The sequence below is a fragment of the Diabrotica virgifera genome, chromosome 2 (genome assembly GCF_917563875.1).
Source record: "Diabrotica virgifera virgifera chromosome 2, PGI_DIABVI_V3a".
In the NCBI taxonomy this organism is placed as follows: Eukaryota; Metazoa; Arthropoda; class Insecta; order Coleoptera; family Chrysomelidae; genus Diabrotica; species Diabrotica virgifera.
Genome location: NC_065444.1, coordinates 190,570,104 through 190,589,146, shown reverse-complemented (window position 1 = coordinate 190,589,146; position 19,043 = coordinate 190,570,104). Strand labels below are relative to the sequence as shown.

The following is a 19,043-nucleotide window of genomic DNA, read 5'->3' as shown; positions in this document are numbered from 1 at the left end:
GTGACATAGAGAAATAAATTTGTTCATGAATGCAAAATATTTTTCTTTCAGGAACAATTATTTTAAAACTTACGCCCAAGATATTAAAATCTCTTTTTGTCCGCATCCGTTGAATCACCTTCATTTTCAAGAGAGCCTTTAAAGGGAATAATTTTAACTCTAAATCTTGGAGTTGTCCCAATTTTTATCTGCCCTACGCAAAGCAAGTCATAAAAAACGCCTGCTCCAATTAGCAAGCCGTCAGAGTTTAAATGAAAATTAAACTCAAGTAAATTAACCTTAGGAGGTATATTAAACAAAGACATATCTATACTATAGCTAGGAAACGACTGACTCACAAATATTATATCAGCAAAAAGGCAATTTAAACAAGTTTAAAACAAGGAATAGCACGAGATATTTATAACGCTACAGTTGTATTTGTATGTTCTCAAATTATCCTTGAGATACTAGAATATTAATATAAATAAAATAGGTTGTATAAATAGGCCAGGAACCGAAGCTTTTCACCTCGCCCTTTTTACAGAATGGACAGATTTGCTTGAAAATTTAAGAATAAGTAGTAGATAGTCCAAGGATCAAAATCTATATCATGCCGAAAGGCGCTTTTACCATGGGGGTGGTTGCCACCCCATCCCGGTGGTGGAAATTTTGTATTATATTTTGACCGCAAAAGTTGATAAAATCATTCTAAGCAAAAAATGTTCTATACATTTGTTTGATAAAATCAATAGTTTTCAATTTATTCGCTATCGAAAGTGTTAGTTTTGTATAGGAAAAATCAATATTTTTCGATACACTTACTCATTTATGATTCACTCAAATTTTGCCGCAGAAAAATTTTTTTCAAACCAAGTTAAACTTCTAGAATCTATTAATAATACATAAATAAATGAGAATGAATAAGGCCAATGATTAAAAACACCGCTAACTTACATTATTATGCTTCCAGCTGGATTTCTCCTTCTTTTTTTCAAAAAAATTTATTGATTTTTTAACCGTAACTTTTTTATTTTTTATCTTAGAAAGTTTGGTAAAAATAATTTGATAGGTGTTTTTACAAGATTTATAAAACTATTAATATTAAATCTTTTTAAAATCCTCAGTCGCAAAAAAGAGGTGAATTTGAAAGGGTTGGTAAAAGTGGTTTTTGCATGTTATTGCAAGTTTTAATTGTTAATAGCTCACTCAATTTTTACCGTAGAAAAAATTTTTGCAAACCATGTTCTTGGGAATTAAGTAAGCTACAATTTCATATTTAAACATTTCTTCATATCTCTGATGCTAATCTTGCTATTCTGAAGTAAAGGTCTTTTTTTCCAATCTACAAAAATTCGTCATTCACTTTAACTCCAGTTTTTTTAAAACTAATAATTCTAAGCCAGTCAAACTTCTAGAACCTATTAATAATACATAAATAAAAAAGACCAAATAAGGTCAAGGAATAATTTTAATTAGGGTGGTGATTAGGGGGTTGCTTGCGATCACTTTTACGCTGAAGAAAATAGGGAATGACATTCTTTTCATTATAAGTCACTTAATTTTTAAGCTAGATACTTTTTTTATTTCTGGAGATAGATATTTTTAAGTACTTTGAATTAGTTTGAACAAGTTGTTCTCGAAAAATGCATAGTTTTTCCGTCTTTTGACTTTGAATCTACAATATTTAGCATTTGACGAAGAAGAGCCATCATATAAAAAAGTATAGCTCGATTACTATTGCTCTTAAAGAAAATTAAAAAAAAACGGTTTTGTTTATTTTTTCAAAGGGTACATTTTTTTAGGTAAAGTTGTTTTGATAAAACGAAAACTTTTGGAGTTATTAGCAGAAAACTTATTAAAAACATTGAGGTTTCCGATATAAAACTTATACTTTCGATAATGAATAAATCGAAAACTATCAATTTTATCAAAAAAATGTATAGAACGTTTTTTACTTATAATGAACGTTTTTACCAACTTTTGAGGTTAAAATATAAGAACAAATTTCCATCCCCGAGATGGGGTGGCATCCACCCCCATGGTAAAAGCGCCTTTCGGCATAATATAGATTTTGATCCTTGGAATATTCACTACTTATTCTCAAATTTTGAAGCAAATCGATCCATTCTGTAAAAATTGCGAGGTATTGCCCTATTTTAAGCTTCATTACTTGGACTAAAACAAACATTAGAAAAAGGAATAGATGATAGTCAGTTTGGGTTCAGAAACGGAATAGGAACTAGAGAGGCGTTATTTGCTTTTAATGGGATATCTCAAAGAGGCATAGATATGACTATGGATGTGCATGTTTGTTAAAACGTTGATTTAAAAAAGCGTTTAATACAGTAACATATGAAAAACTAGATCAAATTCTAAAGAAAAAAACCTAGACGAAAAGGACTTATGAATAATGAAAAAGATTTACTGGAATCAAAGTGCACAAATTGTAATAAATAACGAACCCCGCCCAGAAATTGAAATCAGGAGAGGTTTTATAAGGGGATATATTAGGTCTCCATTACTATTTATTGTATACAGTGTGTCAATTTTAAAACTTACAATGGGCTATATCTCAGGAACAAAAGCTGATATCGAAAAATGTTTGAAACCGTTTCTAGGATAGTAAGGGGGAACTAAAATGACATGAAAGAGAACTCACCCTTATCAACCCCCTAGGGCCCACCCACCGCAACCAAAAAAGTTTAAATTGCAAACCCCTACTTGTGATAGATACATCATTAAAAAGACTATAAAAAATTATATCCAATGGTATAAATAATAATTATACAGGGTGAAGCAATAATTGGGAAGCTTTGGCTTAAATGAAAAATTTAATAAGGTTTTTGTTGAACTACAAATTTGTTAAAAATGTCAAGTAAATAAATGTTCAAAGTGGCTTTCGTTGTTTTGTTAACAATAATACAAATTCTGCACGAACTTTGGCAAATGTTGTTCTTGTAATAGCGCGACATGCTTGCGTAATTCTTTCTCGCAATTCCTCATGTGACGCAGGTTGAGTTTTATAAACAGCTGACTTGAGGTAACCCCATAGAAAAAAGTCAGGTGGCGGTAAGTCTGGTGATCTCGGTGGCCACTCAATAGGACCTCTTCTTCCAATCCATTTGTTCGGATAATTAGTATCTAACCAGTGCTTATCTGGAGCTGCATAGTGAGGAGGTGCTCCATCTTGTTGGAAGTGCAGCAAATCTTCGTCTAGTCTAGAGCTAGGTTGCCTTGGTCGTCCCTTTGGTTCTCTAATTCATGCACAATTAAAGGTTCGACGGTGTTTTCCAGCATATTGAGATAAATGTCGCCACTTGAATTGCCTGGTATGAACAAGGGGCCAATAATTATAGCATCGCCTAATATTCCTGCCCAAACATTCAGTTTTTTAGGATATTGAGTGTGACCTTCTCTGAATCGATGCGGGTTCGCATCGCTCCAGTACCGACAGTTTTGTTTATTTACATTATCATTCAGCATAAAAGTACATTCATCAGTGAAACAAATATTTTTTAACAATCTCGGTTCAACGCGAATTCTTTCAGTCATAAGTTCACAAAACTCAATTTGTCGGTCTGGATCATCATCGCCTAGTTCTTGAAGAATTTGTGTTTTGTACGGGTAAAACTTATGTAATTTCAACACCTTTCTAACCGACTCATGTGAAAGTCCTGTCATTGCAGATACTTGACGTGTTGATGCAGTAGGCTCTATTGCAAAATTTCCAAGGACCTCAATTTGGGATGCTTCATTCAGTAATCTTGGGGGTCGTACAAATGATGAAAATTAATTTTAAAGGTCTCAAATAAACCAAAAATTGTTGTATCTGACAGAAACCAAAAAACAGGTGTTTTTAACTTGCTTTGCAAAAACGGCAAATTAAGTTTTTATACAAAAAAATGTACCGACGGACATTTATCATTCACAATAATAGTCCGGGAGATAGCATTACAAATATAAAAGTCATAGTAAGCCAGCTGATATTAACACCCTGTATAATTATTATTTATACCATTGGATAGAATTTTTTATAGTCTTTTAAACGATGTATCACAAGTAGGGGTTTGCAATTTAAAATTTTTTATTTGTGGTGGGTGGGGCCTAGGGGGTTGATGGGGGTGAGTTCACTTTCATGTCATTTTAGTTCCCCGTACTTTCCTAGAAACGGTTTCAAGCATTTTTCGATATCAGCTTTTGTTCGTGAGATATAGCCCATTGAAAGTTTTAAAATTGACACACTGTATAGTGAAGCCATTTTCGAGGAAGCATTACTATCTCAAAGTGAACGAAAAATAATTAACTTAAGATGTATTAAAATTAAAAACATGATATACGGACGACACCGTGATTATGCCAACCTCTGCTGAACAACTCCAATTACTAATAAACCAAACAGACAGTTTCTGCGAAAAACATGAACTAAGAATAAATATAAAAATTACCAAATATATGATAATAACTAAGAAAACAAACATACAAACAAGCTTACATTTGGGAAATGTACTAGGTATATTATAGGCACAGGGATTTCAGACAATACTGATCAAATAACAAAAAGAAGGGCCTGGAGAGAAATAGCATGAAATAGGTTTATAAAAAATGAAAACAATTCTCTGCAACAAAGACCTTAGCTTAAAACTGAGAGTAAGAGCTTTGAGATGCTACGTGTTCTCGATATTGCAATATGGACTTAAAAGCTAGACACTGAAGCAAGAACACATAAATAAGCCACAGTCATTTAAAATGTGGTGTTACATAAGAATGATTTGAATAGCATGGACAGAGAAGAAAACGAATACGGAATAATGCGAGAAATGGACAAAGAATACGAAATAACAAAGACGTTCAAAAATACGAAAGTTTCAATATTAGGGCAGTCAATGAGGGTATTTGGCTCCGAATTCCATCCTACTACATCGATTTACTCGATATTTTCATAGTAAGTAGGGAATAGCTTATAAAACAAAATCTACCCTATGCCGATGTGCGCTTTTATCTTGGGGGTGGTTAGCACCCTTCGCGGGTGTGAAAAATGTTTTGGTTAAAATAGCCACGGAAAAGGCTAGAGAACCTTATTTTAAGCAAAAACTGATCTATGATTATTTTTTGAAAACTCAATACTTTTGAGTTATTCGTGGTTGAAAATTGGCCATTTTCATTGAAAAATGACACCTTTTCGGACGCATTTTTGCGAATAACTTAAAAACTATGCAGCTAACAATATAAAGTATTTCTGTAGGTTATAAGAAAACAAAGATATTCGTTTCTTCATAAATCTTCTAGTGAACATACAAAGAGGTATATAGTAGATAAGAAGAGTTTGTTTTTGCTGTATGCTCAAATCGGTGTATATTCAACTTGAAATAACAGTTTAGGTGTATAATGACACTAATAACTTTTCTAGTGATTGAAAAGACCTTTTAATGAGCAATACTAATTAACGATTACATGCAAAATAAGCGAGATATTCTGCAAAAAATTTAATGACTAATATATTTTAAGAAGAAATGAGAAGTATATTTAACCCCTCATCCATCAGAATTTAAATACATCGTTTTCCTTCCACAATACTTTTTATTATAGTGTTATTTACATGCGTAAAAAGTTGGACTGGTTTAAAATTAATAGTTTTTGAAAAAAAAGGTCAAATTATAGAGCGCATTTTTAAATTCTCTTAAAAATCTTCCTTATTCTCCATGTAACTCGAAAATTACAAGAGATACGAAAAAAAGATACCACACAAAAACATAGGGTTTCTTCAGGTAAAAATTTCCATTTTATTTGTCATTTCTGTATCTCTTATCATTTTCAAGTTATATGGAGAAAAATGAAGATTTTTATGAACATTTAAAAATGCTCTCTATAATTTGATTTTTTTTTAAGATCATGCTTTTTAAACCGGTCCAAATTTCTGAACATAGAAATAACACTATAGTAAAAGGTATTGTAGAAGGAAAACGATGCATTTACATTTTGGTGGATGGGGGTTAAAATTACTTCTCATTTTTTCTTAACATTAGTTATTAATTTTGTTTGCAGCATAGCTCGCTTAGTTTTAATGTAATGTACCTTCACCATAGCTCATTTTAAAGATCTTTTCAAGCACTACAAAAGGTATTGGTAGCATTATACACGTAAAATCGACCGTTTCTCTGTTATTTCAAGTTAAATACACCAATTTGAGAATGTACCAAAAAACAAACTATTTTCACCTACCATTTTCTCTTTTTGTATTATAACTTTAAATGTTATGGAGACAAGTGTCTCTTTGTTTTTTATAACTTACAAAAATATTGAATACAATTTTTTTAGTCACATGCATAGTTTTTAAGTTATTCGCAAAAAACCTTTCGAAAAGGTACACTGGGGTGCAAAATTAACCGGACAACTTAGAAATGGGTCATTTTTGATGTCTCTAATTGCCTAAACCTGTTGTCCGATTTAAGTGATTTTTAATATGTGATAGCCTTATTCTTTATCAATATCGCTGTAATAATATTGTGGCTAAGCAGGTAAATTTTCATTGTATACAGGGTGTACCAATGAAACTGTGTTTTTCTCAAACTTCACATCACCCTGTGGAATATTCTAGCATTTATAAAATACTCAAATTGAAATCGAACTATAGCCTTATGTTTTCTCAACATTCTGTTTTTTGATTCATTCGCTTAAGTTGGACCATAAAAAAGTTAGGTACTTTAACAATTAGCCATATTTTTATCAATACAGTGTGTTTTTAAAAAAGTATGGAAAACTTCAAGTGGTAATTCAACATGAAAAAATAGTGACAGTTTGCTTCATAATCCTATGTCCGCAAATGCTTCGTTTCTGAGATAGAGGGTGCTGAAATTTTTCTTACAAACTTACAATTTATTTATTGCTTAAAAACCAGTTAAGATATGCAAATAAAATTTGGTGGATTTTAAGACGTAGTAATTGTACATTTTTTGACATACAAGTAAGAATTTAATTTTCACCATTGGCGCGCGTACGGGTAATATAAGCCCTCATATTACCCGTATGCGCGCCAATGGTGGATATTAAATTCTCAATTGTATGTCAAAAAATATGCAATAACTACTTTTTAAAAACCACCAAAGTTTATCTTCATACCTCAACCGGTTTTAAAGCAATAAATAAATCGTCAGTTTGTAAGAAAACTTTTAACGCCCCCTATCTCGGAAACGAAACCTTTGCGAACATACCGCTTGTAAAGCAAACTGTCATTATTTTTTAATGCAGAATTGCCCCTTAAAGTTTGCCAATATTATTATTTAAAAATACACTCTATTGATGAAAATCATGGCTATTTGTTAAAGTACCAAAACTTTTGTATTATCCAACATAAGCGAATGAATCAAAAAACAAAATGTTGAGAAAACATGAGGCTATAGTTGGATTTTAATTTCAGTATTTTATGTATGCTAGAATATTCTACAGAGTGATACGAACTTTGAGAAAAAAACACAGTTTGATTGATACACCCGGTATACAATGAAAATTTAACTCTTTAGCAACAATACTATTACGGCGATATTTCTAAAGAATAAGGCTATAGTATAATAAAAAAATTTCTTAAATCGGACAACAGGTTTAGGAAATTCGAGACATCAAAAATGACCCATTTTTAGAATGTCCAGTTAATTTTGCACCCCAGTGTATTATGTTTCAATGAAAATGGCCAATTTTCAACCACGAAAAACTCAAAAAGTATGGAGTTTTCAAAAAAAATTATACAACAGTTTTTGCTTAAAATTAGGTTCTCTAGCGAATTCCGTGGTAATTTTAACCAAAAAATTTTCCACCCCTAAGAAGGGGTGGGAACCACCCCCAAGATAAAAGCACACATCGGCATAGGGTAGACTTTGAATTAGGAGATAAGTAGAGGCTAGACTCAAAATTTTTTTAAAATCCATGCAGTAGGATAGAATTCGTAGGTAATATCCTATTCTTGCTCTCCATTGACTGGCGCAATGCTTCTGGGGAACGTAATGAGGGGAGAGCAATATGAAATGCTAAGCTAAGACTGACAATACAGAAAAAGATACGAGGAGGAAGGAGTATGGCGAAGAGAGTGTTAAGGTTAAAAAATTTAAGGTTTAAAAGAAGTTATATAGAACTCTTCAGAGCAGCAGTAGATATAGTAAAGATAGTGATGATGATATCCAACCTCAGACTGGGAGACGGCACGCAAAGAAGAAAAAGTTGTGTTTTAAATTATAACATATTTATTTGAAGACAAAATTATTAAGTATTTCTTGGAAATTTCCAACATCACGCACTGAGCAGGAAAGTTAAACCATCCTCAACACAGATAAAACTTTCATTTTAAATTTATTTTAAAACTTTCAAATAAGTCAACTCATCAACTTCAGTGACTCATATTTACATTACTAACAGCAAATTTCTGAAAAGAACCGTTTTCGCAACCAAGCCTTTTCTTATCTGACCAACTTGTGAAGACGACCCTCTCCGTAGACAAAACATCTCGACTTCGACATCATTATCATTATCATCATCATCACCAAAGGAGAAGCAATTTTAGAACTTTCATTTATAAAAGTAGTTTCTTGTAACTTGCTGGTGACAGAATAATTGAATATGGGAATATTATGGTTTTCACTTTCATTAGTCACAAAAATGGCTGATGAGAATACAAACCCGTACTTTAATGTCTGGTATTACTTTCATCCCTTTCACAAATTTTCCTAGCGAGGTCTAGTAGAATACGACTTCGATTCCCACTCATTTTCTACAACAAAATACATATTAGCTATTAGGTCCATAAAAAATTGTGCAATCAACGCACATATTTATTAAAAAAAAGGGCCCTATTCACATGCGTATTTGTCCGGCGGATATGTACAGATACTCCGCGGACAGATACTCCGGATACATCCTCATGTGTGTATCCGGGCGTACGCCGTATATGTCTTGCTCGCCGTCTGTGGTTCAAGACGACGACCACAGACAGCGAGCCAGACATATACGCATGTGTGTGAACGTTTCAAGGATTTGTTCTCCGGATGAGTTATATTTGTATCAATTTTCATTCTAACCACGGTAGTTAAGTAGGCTTGTATTTATATTACATTAAAATGGCATTTTCGGATAATAAAGTATTTTGGGAAAGTTTTGTTTCGTTATATAAGTTGAAGCCATGCTTGTGGAATGTAAAAAGTAAAGAATATTCTAACAGGCATCTGCGAAACAACGCATATGAAGAATTAGTGTATAAATGCCAAGAAATTTGTTCAGATACAAATATAAAGTACGTAAGAAAGAAAATAGATTCCTTGCGTGCTGGATTTCGACGTGAGTTAAGAGACATGAGGAAGAGTAAGAGAAATGGGTCATCTACGGACAGTATTTATGCCATAAATATTTCCCAACAAGTTTCAGGTATTATTTGTCCAAGAAGCTGTGGGGAGATTGCACAACTGAACTTTAAATATTCACATCCTCATGTGTGTATCCGGGCGTACGCCGTATGTGTCTTGCTCGCCGTCTGTGGTTCAAGACGACCACCACAGTTAGCGAGATAGACATATACGCATGTGTGTAAACGTTTCAAGGATTTGTTCGCCGGATGAGTTAAATTTGTGTCAATTTTCATTCTACACGGTAGTAGGCGTGTATTTATATTAAATTAAAATGGCATTTTCGGATAATAAAGTATTTTGGGAAAGTTTTATTTCGTTATATAAGTTGAAGCCATGCTTGTGGAATGTAAAAAGTAAAGAATATTCTAACAGGCAACTGCGAAACAACGCATACGAAGAATTAGTGAAAAATGTCAAGAAATTTGTCCAGATGCAGATATAAAGTATGTAAGAAAGAAAATAGATTTCTTGCGTGCTGGATTTTCGACGTGAGTTAAGAGACATGAGGAAGAGTAAGAGAAATGGGTCATCTACGGACAGTATTTATGCCATAAATATTTCCCAACAAGTTTCAGGTATTATTTGTCCAAGAAGCTGTGGGGAGATTGCACAACTGAACTTTAAATCTTCACCACTTCGTCCAGTTGTTAAGTATCGTAGCGTGGCGATTAATCGCTCTCTGCTACTTACTGATTCTCTCATGTGTGTGTTATTTCTTTCGATTCTAGGACCAACATATCCTAATAATGTTTCAAATGCTTCATTATCCATTCGCGGAAAATTGAGTAAATCTTCGGGTTCGCTTGTTTCGAGTTCTCTAATTAAATTCATATGTGAGTACTTTCTTCTTTCCAATAATCATCGTTTGGCCATAGTCTTTTCTTTTTTCTATCATCAAATAAAACTTTAGTTATTATTTTTTATTATTCATAGCACAGTGGAAAACAGATAAACACACAACGCGGGAACAAGTACAACTGAGAGATTTGTCCGTCAATGTGTAGCACCAACGAATTTGTCTGGAGACACATCTGCCTGTATATAGCTAACAACGGATCTGTTGCCCTATAAGGGCTCTATTCACATGGGTATTTGTCCGGCGGATAGGTATGTACGGCGGACAGATCCGTTGTTAGCTATATACAGGCAGATGTGTCTCCAGACAAATTCGTTGGTGCTACACATTCACGGACAAATCTCTCAGTTGTACCTACTTGTTCCGGCGTTGTGTGTATCTGTTTTTCACTGTGCTATGAATAGTAAAAAACAACTAGCAATAATTGGAGGATATATGGTTTTTATTTGATGATAGAAAAAAGAAAAGACTATACGGTCAAAACTCTTCCTCATTTCTCATCCTGGTTCTTTTGCTCTTCCTCATTTCTCTTAACTCACGTCGAAATCCAGCACGCAAGGAATCTATTTTCTTTCTTACGTACTTTATATTTGCATCTGAACAAATTTCTTGGCATTTATACACTAATTCTTCATATGCGTTGTTTCGCAGATGCCTGTTAGAATATTCTTTACTTTTTACATTCCACAAGCATGGCTTCAACTTATATAACGAAACAAAACTTTGCCAAAATACTTTATTATCCGAAAATGCCATTTTAATGTAATATAAATACAAGCCTACGTAACTACCGTGGTTAGAATGAAAATTGATACAAATATAACTCATCCGGAGAACAAATCCTTGAAACGTTCACACACATGCGTATATGTCTGGCTCGCTGTCTGTGGTCGTCGTCTTGAACCACAGACGGCGAGCAAGACATATACGGCGTACGCCCGGATACACACATGAGGATCTGTCCGGAGTATCTGTCCGCCGTACATATCCACCGGACAAATACGCATGTGAATAGGGCCCTGTTCTGTACTCTTTTGTGTACACGGGATGGAAATTTGAACCACTTACTAATCTATTTTTATCAAGTTATACCTGCGCAAGAGGTTTGTATTAGGTACTTTTTGCCTTTGTTCCAATTAAGTAATGTTATCTTTAATTGGTGAAATTCCCACAGTTTAGATATCGGCTTACACTCGAATGTTTATCAGTTTGTTGTTTCTTGAAAAGTGAAGTCATTTAACACGTGCAATCGAATAAATCTATGAAATCTCGTGCTGCAAAGAGTTTTAAAAGAAACGAAAATCCTAGTTTTTATCTAGTAAGAAAAAAATATTTTAAGGAATATAGAATAATAAAGACAATGTTAACTAAAAATATCACGTTATACTTAGGGCAAAATTATATTCAAGATTATGTTAGCTCAAAATGAAATAAAGATAAAATGCCCACAGGTGTACTTATTTTATTTAAAAGTATCATATTATTTGTAATCATCATACTGGCCAAAATTATAATAAAAATAAATGCTTACCTGTTAAAGAAGAATATGATATTTTGAAATATAATTCTCTTGCTTCAAAAATATTCACTAATAAGACGCAAGCAGTGTTAATATTTTGACTTATAATAGTCTTGATTAAATAAAAATGACCTAAACTTAGCACGAACTGTAGACAACTGAGTTCTGAGTTACCCGAGTCTTCTCCACAGCGGTTGTGTGGAAGTGGGAGATGCCATAGTTGGTCACAGAGCTCTCTAGTAGTGATGTAACGAATGTCATTTTTTGAACATTCGCGAATACGAATGCGAATGCGAATATTCAGTTTTTTTAAAATTTGTTTCTATTTTTGTAATGTTTCCTAAATTTATAATGAAAAGTTAATTGATATTAGGCTTTATTACATAATACCAAATAATAAAAAAAAGTGAAGGCTGATAATGTGATTGTACAAGGTTAAGTTAATTATCTATCATTGCCCTTCGTTTGTACAAAGTTGAACGTAGGCATCCCCCTTATTTTTCCACTCTTCTCGGTTCAGTGCTAATCCTCTCCATCTGGTCCCTGCGTATATTTTTCGGTCATCCGACCATCTCGTCTGTGGTCTGCCCCTTCATCTTTTGTAGTTCCAATGCCTCCAGTGAGTTATCGCTTCATTCCATCTTCCGTCTCTTTGTCTGCTGTTGTGTCCTGCATATTTCCATTTGAGAGTAAAGTTGACACCATCTATCTATCGCCCGTCGGCAAATTCAAACAAAAATATAACTCCAGACCATCTTTTACCACCTTTAGTCCAGACAAATTAATATATGTATTTAATATATTTTTTACCATCAAAAATGAGATATTTTAATCAAATATTGTATCAAATGTAATTTGCAGAATAATTTTGAATTACGTTCCGCTAATGAACTCGCTTTTTTGTCCTTCAAAGTAGAAAAAAGTTTCGATTATATTGCTTAATAGTATAATTGTCTAACAATTTTAACTGTACTAATCCCCAAGTATAAATTTTTAAGTGCTAAACTGATTGATTTACGATGAGTAACCGGGTTGTAAAAATACCGACATGTGCCTAGATAAAGGGACATCGGTTTACTCGAATTTCATAACATACAAATATTATCTCTTTGAATTTGCCGACGGGCGAAATATCGATGGACCCGACTTTAGCTGCATGTTTGAGGTTAAGTTACCTTTTCTTCATAAAAAAAGATGAGAAGTGAATAGATTTTGATTTTATTACCCTAATATTATCTTAAAATTGTTTTTTTCTTCTGTTTTTCATATTCGCAAAACATTCGCACAAATTTCGCGAATGCGGATGCGAATGCGAATATGCAAAAACATGCGAATATTCGCGAATGCTAATGCGAATACGAATATTCGTTACATCACTACTCTCTAGTGCTTGTCGTTTAAACTTCACTTATAATACTTTGCTCCATAATAGATCCATTTATTCTGAATAGTTTGTTGATATAAACTAAAAATGAACAATTTTTGACTTATCATACTATTTTTCCCAATCAACGAATTATTTACTTTTGTTACAATTTTTTTCGTGCGGTCGATATTTTCAAAGTTATGAGGAAAATAATAAGTGGCATTATTTTCCCCCATAACTCTGAAAATATCGACCGCACGAAAAAAAATTATAATAAAGGAAATTATATAAAATCACATTTTCAACAATTTTAGTTATTATACTTTTTGTCGAGAAGTTAAAAATGGCGGAGATATTAAGGAAAAACGGTTCCCGTTTAAAACAAAATCGGCTAACGCAATGGCGGAATTCAGTCGAAATTTTAAAATTACTCTACTATTGACCCTCCCTAAATATTAGAAAAATAAAATTTGGGGCAGTTCGGCATGCAAGGTTAGGCCTGTTATTCGTCTAACCCGAATGTACTATCCCTGCTACCTCTGTTATCGACCACATACTGAAATTGTTGTAAAAAATTGGGCGTCTCGTCAAAATGAAGCGACTCACGAAAAATTAGCTTGTTAGCAGTAAATGGTGAAAATAGGCCTGGGACCCCTGACTATAAGTTTAAATTTAATTTAAACAATTAGGGTTGTTAAGTACATTGACTTTGAAATTTATTAGACTCTGCCAATTATTGTACAAGTGCGTATTACCGAAGATTGCCGAACGAAGTGACCCAAGTTCATTTGCCAGGGTTACTGGGTGACGAAAAAGGACATAACGACGAGAATACACACAAAACCAACGCTTCGATGAACGAACATTTTTACTCCTTACATTCAAGTTATTGTAATTTGTTTTAGATCTGTTGTATTAAATTTTACGTGAAATTCTGAAAATTCTTCACCACATCCACATCTATTGGTCCTTCGAACTGCGAATCTACAGTGCCAGCAGAACTACAAAGAAAATAGCAGCTTTACATTCTACGAACCGACGTCGTACTTGACCCGCTGTATCAACCCCAGGAAGCTACATTTACAACACTGAATACTGAATCCTTTTTATAATTTCACATTTTTTCAGTCTCTATTTGATAAATATTTTAAGTACATGAGTTTCAATCTAAATTAATATATTTATTTCGAATAGTGACATATTTGACGTTTTACCTACTCTCGTATTCATTGTGAATGTGCTAGCTGATTTTTTATTTTATTCTGACAGATCGTAACTAAACGTTAATAATAATTCTTACGTACATAATAATTGAATTACAAAACATTTATTTCCGTTTTCTGCACTTGAATAAATCATTTCTTTTTATTTAATTACATTCATCGAAGATCAAATATTTATTTCTTGAAACATCAAACACAGTTTGATTGTTTATATCTGTATAATATACGTCACATACATTAGATTACTAAAATTACATAATTTAATTAACATACATACATAATATTTAATTATTTTGCATCCTCGTACATTTTGGTCATATTGTCAAAAATGTCAGACCAAAACAAAACAAAGAGAATGGCCACTAAAGGTGCTCTTACACGTTTAACAACATATTTTAGAAGTATAGAAAATAATGAAATTATCGACCTCGTAGATTTAGAAATGCGATTATCCAAAGCCGAAGAGCTTTTAGATGTTTTTAATGAGGTTCAGCTGCTTATTGAAACTGATGATCCTGACTGCGAGGAAAATTATGACACAATACATGCCATTGAAAGGCAGACTTTTGAGGACAGATATTTTAAAATAATATCTGACATCAAAAACCTTATTTTATCTAGACGACCTACTGACACGTCTGATTCACGTAGTGTCAATGGTTCAATAGCAGCTGGGCCTACAAATACAAGTAACATTAAGTTACCTCCATTGAATCTAGCTACATTTGATGGATCGTTTGATCAATTCCTCTTCTTTCGCGACAGTTTTAATTCTATTATTAATGATGATACTTCACTTTCCAATGTACAAAAGTTTCATTACTTACGTCTGTCATTACGTGGCATAGCTGCCGACACTATTAAATCTTTGCAAGTCTGCGATGCAAACTACGACATTGCTTGGAGTTTATTGATCGAAAGATTTGAAAATAAACAGTTACTTGTAAACAATCACATTAAAGCTCTCTTTAACCTACCACTAGTTACAAAAGAATCAAATCAAGGTCTCAGACAACTTCTAGATAATACACAAAAACATTTACGTGCTTTAGAAGTTTTAAAACGCCCCACTAAACACTGGGATGATTTGATTATTTATTTGTTAACAACAAAATTTGATAACTCAACAAGACGCTCTTGGGAGTCACAAAATTGTAAAGACAACCTACCAGTTTTAGATGATTTACTGAAATTTTTAAAAGAACGATGTCGTATCTTAGAGTCATTAGATAACTACAATGATAATAAACAGGATCAAAATTCACCACGATACAAAGGTAATAAGTCTGAAACAAGAGCCTTTGTTTCTAACACAGAGAATAGGTTTAAATGCAACTTTTGTAACAAGGAACATAAAATATATTATTGTCCTGACTTCTTAAAACTAAATCCTACTAATAGGTTAAACAATGCAAAACGTCTACGTTTATGCCTTAATTGTCTTGGCACATGCCATCGTACTAAGGATTGTCGTTCTACTGGTTGTAGAAAATGTGGAAAGATCCATCACACTCTGTTACACTTCGAGAATTCACAATCCTCAAATTCAGTTTCCACAGAAAACAATTCTTCTCAATCTTCATTACCTTCCAATGTTCCAAACACTGGGCTGCAGTCAAATGAATCTACTTCTCTAACTTCTCTTCAACACATCATATAAGCTCAAGTGTTCACACTGCTATTAAACCGTATATTCTACTCTTAACTGCTGTTGTTAACGCTTTTGACAAGTTCGGCAACTCACATAAATGCAGAGTACTGTTGGACAACGGAAGTCAATCCAACTTTATATCTGAGAAATTTTGTGATATTTTACAACTTTCAAAGGAAAAAATCAACACTTCGATCTCGGGAATTAATCAATTAACTCACAATATTAACTTCCGGACATCACTAACATTTAAATCAGATATTAACAATTTCTCGAAAAAAATATCTTGTCTAATTTTGCCCAACATAACAAGTAATTTACCTTACATACAGATCAATCGTTCCCAGCTCAATATTCCAACAAAATTACTTCTAGCTGACCAGAATTTTGAAAAACCTGGTCCAGTAGACCTTCTTATTGGAGCTGACACATTTTGGGATATTTTAAGCGTGGGACAAATCAAACTTGGTCCTGGGTTACCGATCATTCAAAAAACCACTCTTGGTTGGATAATTTCTGGCCCAATTCCAACAAATATTCAACACCACCCCCAACATAATTGTTACTTTTCTTCTACCAGTGAATTAGATTCACAGCTCACAAAGTTTTGGGAACTAGAGGAGTGTCCTAAAACTAAGTTTGTTTCCGAAGAAGACATCTATTGTGAAAATCATTTTAAGCAGCATATTTCTCGCCATTGTGATGGTCGTTTTATCACTACTCTTCCACTAAAGGAGTATCCATCAGTTTTAGGGGATTCTCTAACTACTGCCAAAAAACGTTTTTTAAACTTAGAGAGAAAACTTGAAAATAACATTCAATTGAAATTAGAATATCATGACTTCATACGTGAGTACATTAAACTTGGTCACATGTCCCTAATAAATGACACTAATGATAATTCTGGATTCTTCTTACCTCATCACTGCGTTTTAAAAGAAACTTCAACCACTACAAAGTTAAGAGTTGTATTTGATGGTAGTGCGAAAACTACCACAGGCTACTCATTAAATGACATCATGTATGTCGGCCCTCATTTACAAGATAATTTATTTTACATTTTACTTAGATTTCGTCAACATAAATTCGTACTGGGTGCAGATATAACTAAAATGTATCGTCAGGTTTTCCTTACTCCTGAACAACGTTACCTTCAAAAGATCCTTTGGAGATTTAATAAAAATGATGAAATTTCTGCTTATACACTGAATACTGTTACCTACGGTACTGCATCAGCAGCGTTTCTTGCCATTAGGTCTCTTCATGAAATTGCTCATCGACATATTTCCGAATACCCAAAAATTTCCTCTATAATTTTGCACGATTTTTATGTAGATGATCTATTAACTGGTTGTGACACATCGGAAGAACTCCGAGAAATCAAGGAAACTATTTCATATTTATTATCTTCCTACGGTTTTCCTCTGAGAAAATGGACTACCAATGATTCGTCTCTACAAAATCATTCTGATCCTGATTTTTTGCATTTTGGTTCTGACGAACATAACAAAACACTAGGATTACTTTGGAATCCGTCTTGTGATTCCCTACAATATTCTATAAATATCTCCACAATTAACTTAAAGATTAGCAAAAGACAGATTTTATCCTGTACAGCACAAATATTTGATCCTTTGGGGTTACTTTCACCCGTAACAGTTACATCGAAAATTATTCTTAAAGAGCTCTGGAAACTCAAGATAAGTTGGGATGAATCTGTTCCTGAAAGTATTTACACACTTTGGTCGAAATACTACTTCGAACTTACAAAATTAAACACTTTAAAAATACCTAGACATGTACTTTCTTCTAACCCAGTTTCTGTTCAACTTCATGGGTTTTCTGACGCCTCGGAGGCGGCTTACGGTGCATGTATTTACATATGCTGCACAGATACATTTGGAAATTACACTTCAAATCTTTATTGTGCTAAAACTCGAGTTTCTCCTATGAAACTTGTAACCATTCCAAGACTCGAACTTTGTGGGGCATCACTACTTTCTGAACTTGTTGAAAAGGTCACTTCATCTGTAAATGTCTCCTTTAAAAACATTACGTATTGGACTGACTCTAAAATTGTTATTTCATGGATAAACACCTCTCCCCATTTACTTAAGACTTTTATAGCAAATCGAGTCTCACAAATACATAAACTGACCAACCCTGAACTTTGGAAATATATTAATACTTATGATAATCCAGCAGATCTACTGTCACGAGGTATAAGTCCTTCTTCGCTCAGTAATTCCCACATATGGTTTCATGGCCCTTCTTGGCTCACTTTGCCTCAAGAAGAATGGCCTCAATATACAAAACATCAAGAAGTTTGTATAACTTCTGAATTACCTGAACTGCGTAACAAAACTCTTGTGTTTCATCACATCAACAACGAATTTACCTTTTACTACAAATATTCTTCATTAAATAAACTAACACGCGTCTTTGCTTATGTCTTAAGATTTAAAGACAATCTGTCGATTCATAAACATTTACGAATAACAGGTCCCTTGACCACAATAGAACTCAATAATTCCCTTTTAACCTTAATTAGGTTCGTACAACGTCAGTCATTTCCATATGATTATGATGCACTTTCCAATTCCAACCAAATTGACAAAAGAAGTAAACTTCTTGGCCTAACTCCATTCTTTGATACAACAACAAAATTAATACGCGTTGGCGGTCGTTTACATCATTCGTCATTTGATTTTAACAAGAAACACCCCATAGTCCTACCTCAGAAAGACCACCTCACGATACTCATTGCTCGCCATGAGCATTTGAAACTTTTACATATTGGTCCTCAAGCACTTCTTGCTTCCTTAAGAGAAAATTACTGGCCAATATCAGGGCGCAATTTGGTTCGAAAAATTGTTCGTGATTGTGTCCGATGTTTTAGATTTAACAATAAACCCGAACAGTATCTTATGGGCAATCTTCCGGAGTCACGAGTTACCCCTTCACGTCCCTTCACGGTTTCTGGTGTCGATTATGCTGGTCCCGTTTTATTACGAGATAGAAAGGGTCGTAATTACAAAACTTCTAAAGCTTATATTGCTC

At 33.5% G+C, this 19,043-nt stretch overlaps 1 protein-coding gene across 1 annotated transcript; it reads left to right on the top strand.

The window, feature by feature from the left end:
• Positions 1–14,660: 14,660 nt before the first annotated feature.
• On the top strand, positions 14,661–15,992 carry LOC114330169 (uncharacterized). The gene has a single exon (XM_028279493.2). It carries the CDS (start codon positions 14,661–14,663, stop codon positions 15,990–15,992), a length of 1,332 nt encoding a protein of 443 aa, XP_028135294.2.
• Positions 15,993–19,043: the final 3,051 nt, after the last annotated feature.

What these genes read in the sequence shown, in the direction of transcription:
- LOC114330169 (XM_028279493.2), top strand. Translation starts at nt 14,661, where the DNA reads ATGTCAGACCAAAACAAAACAAAGAGAATGGCCACTAAAGGTGCTCTT.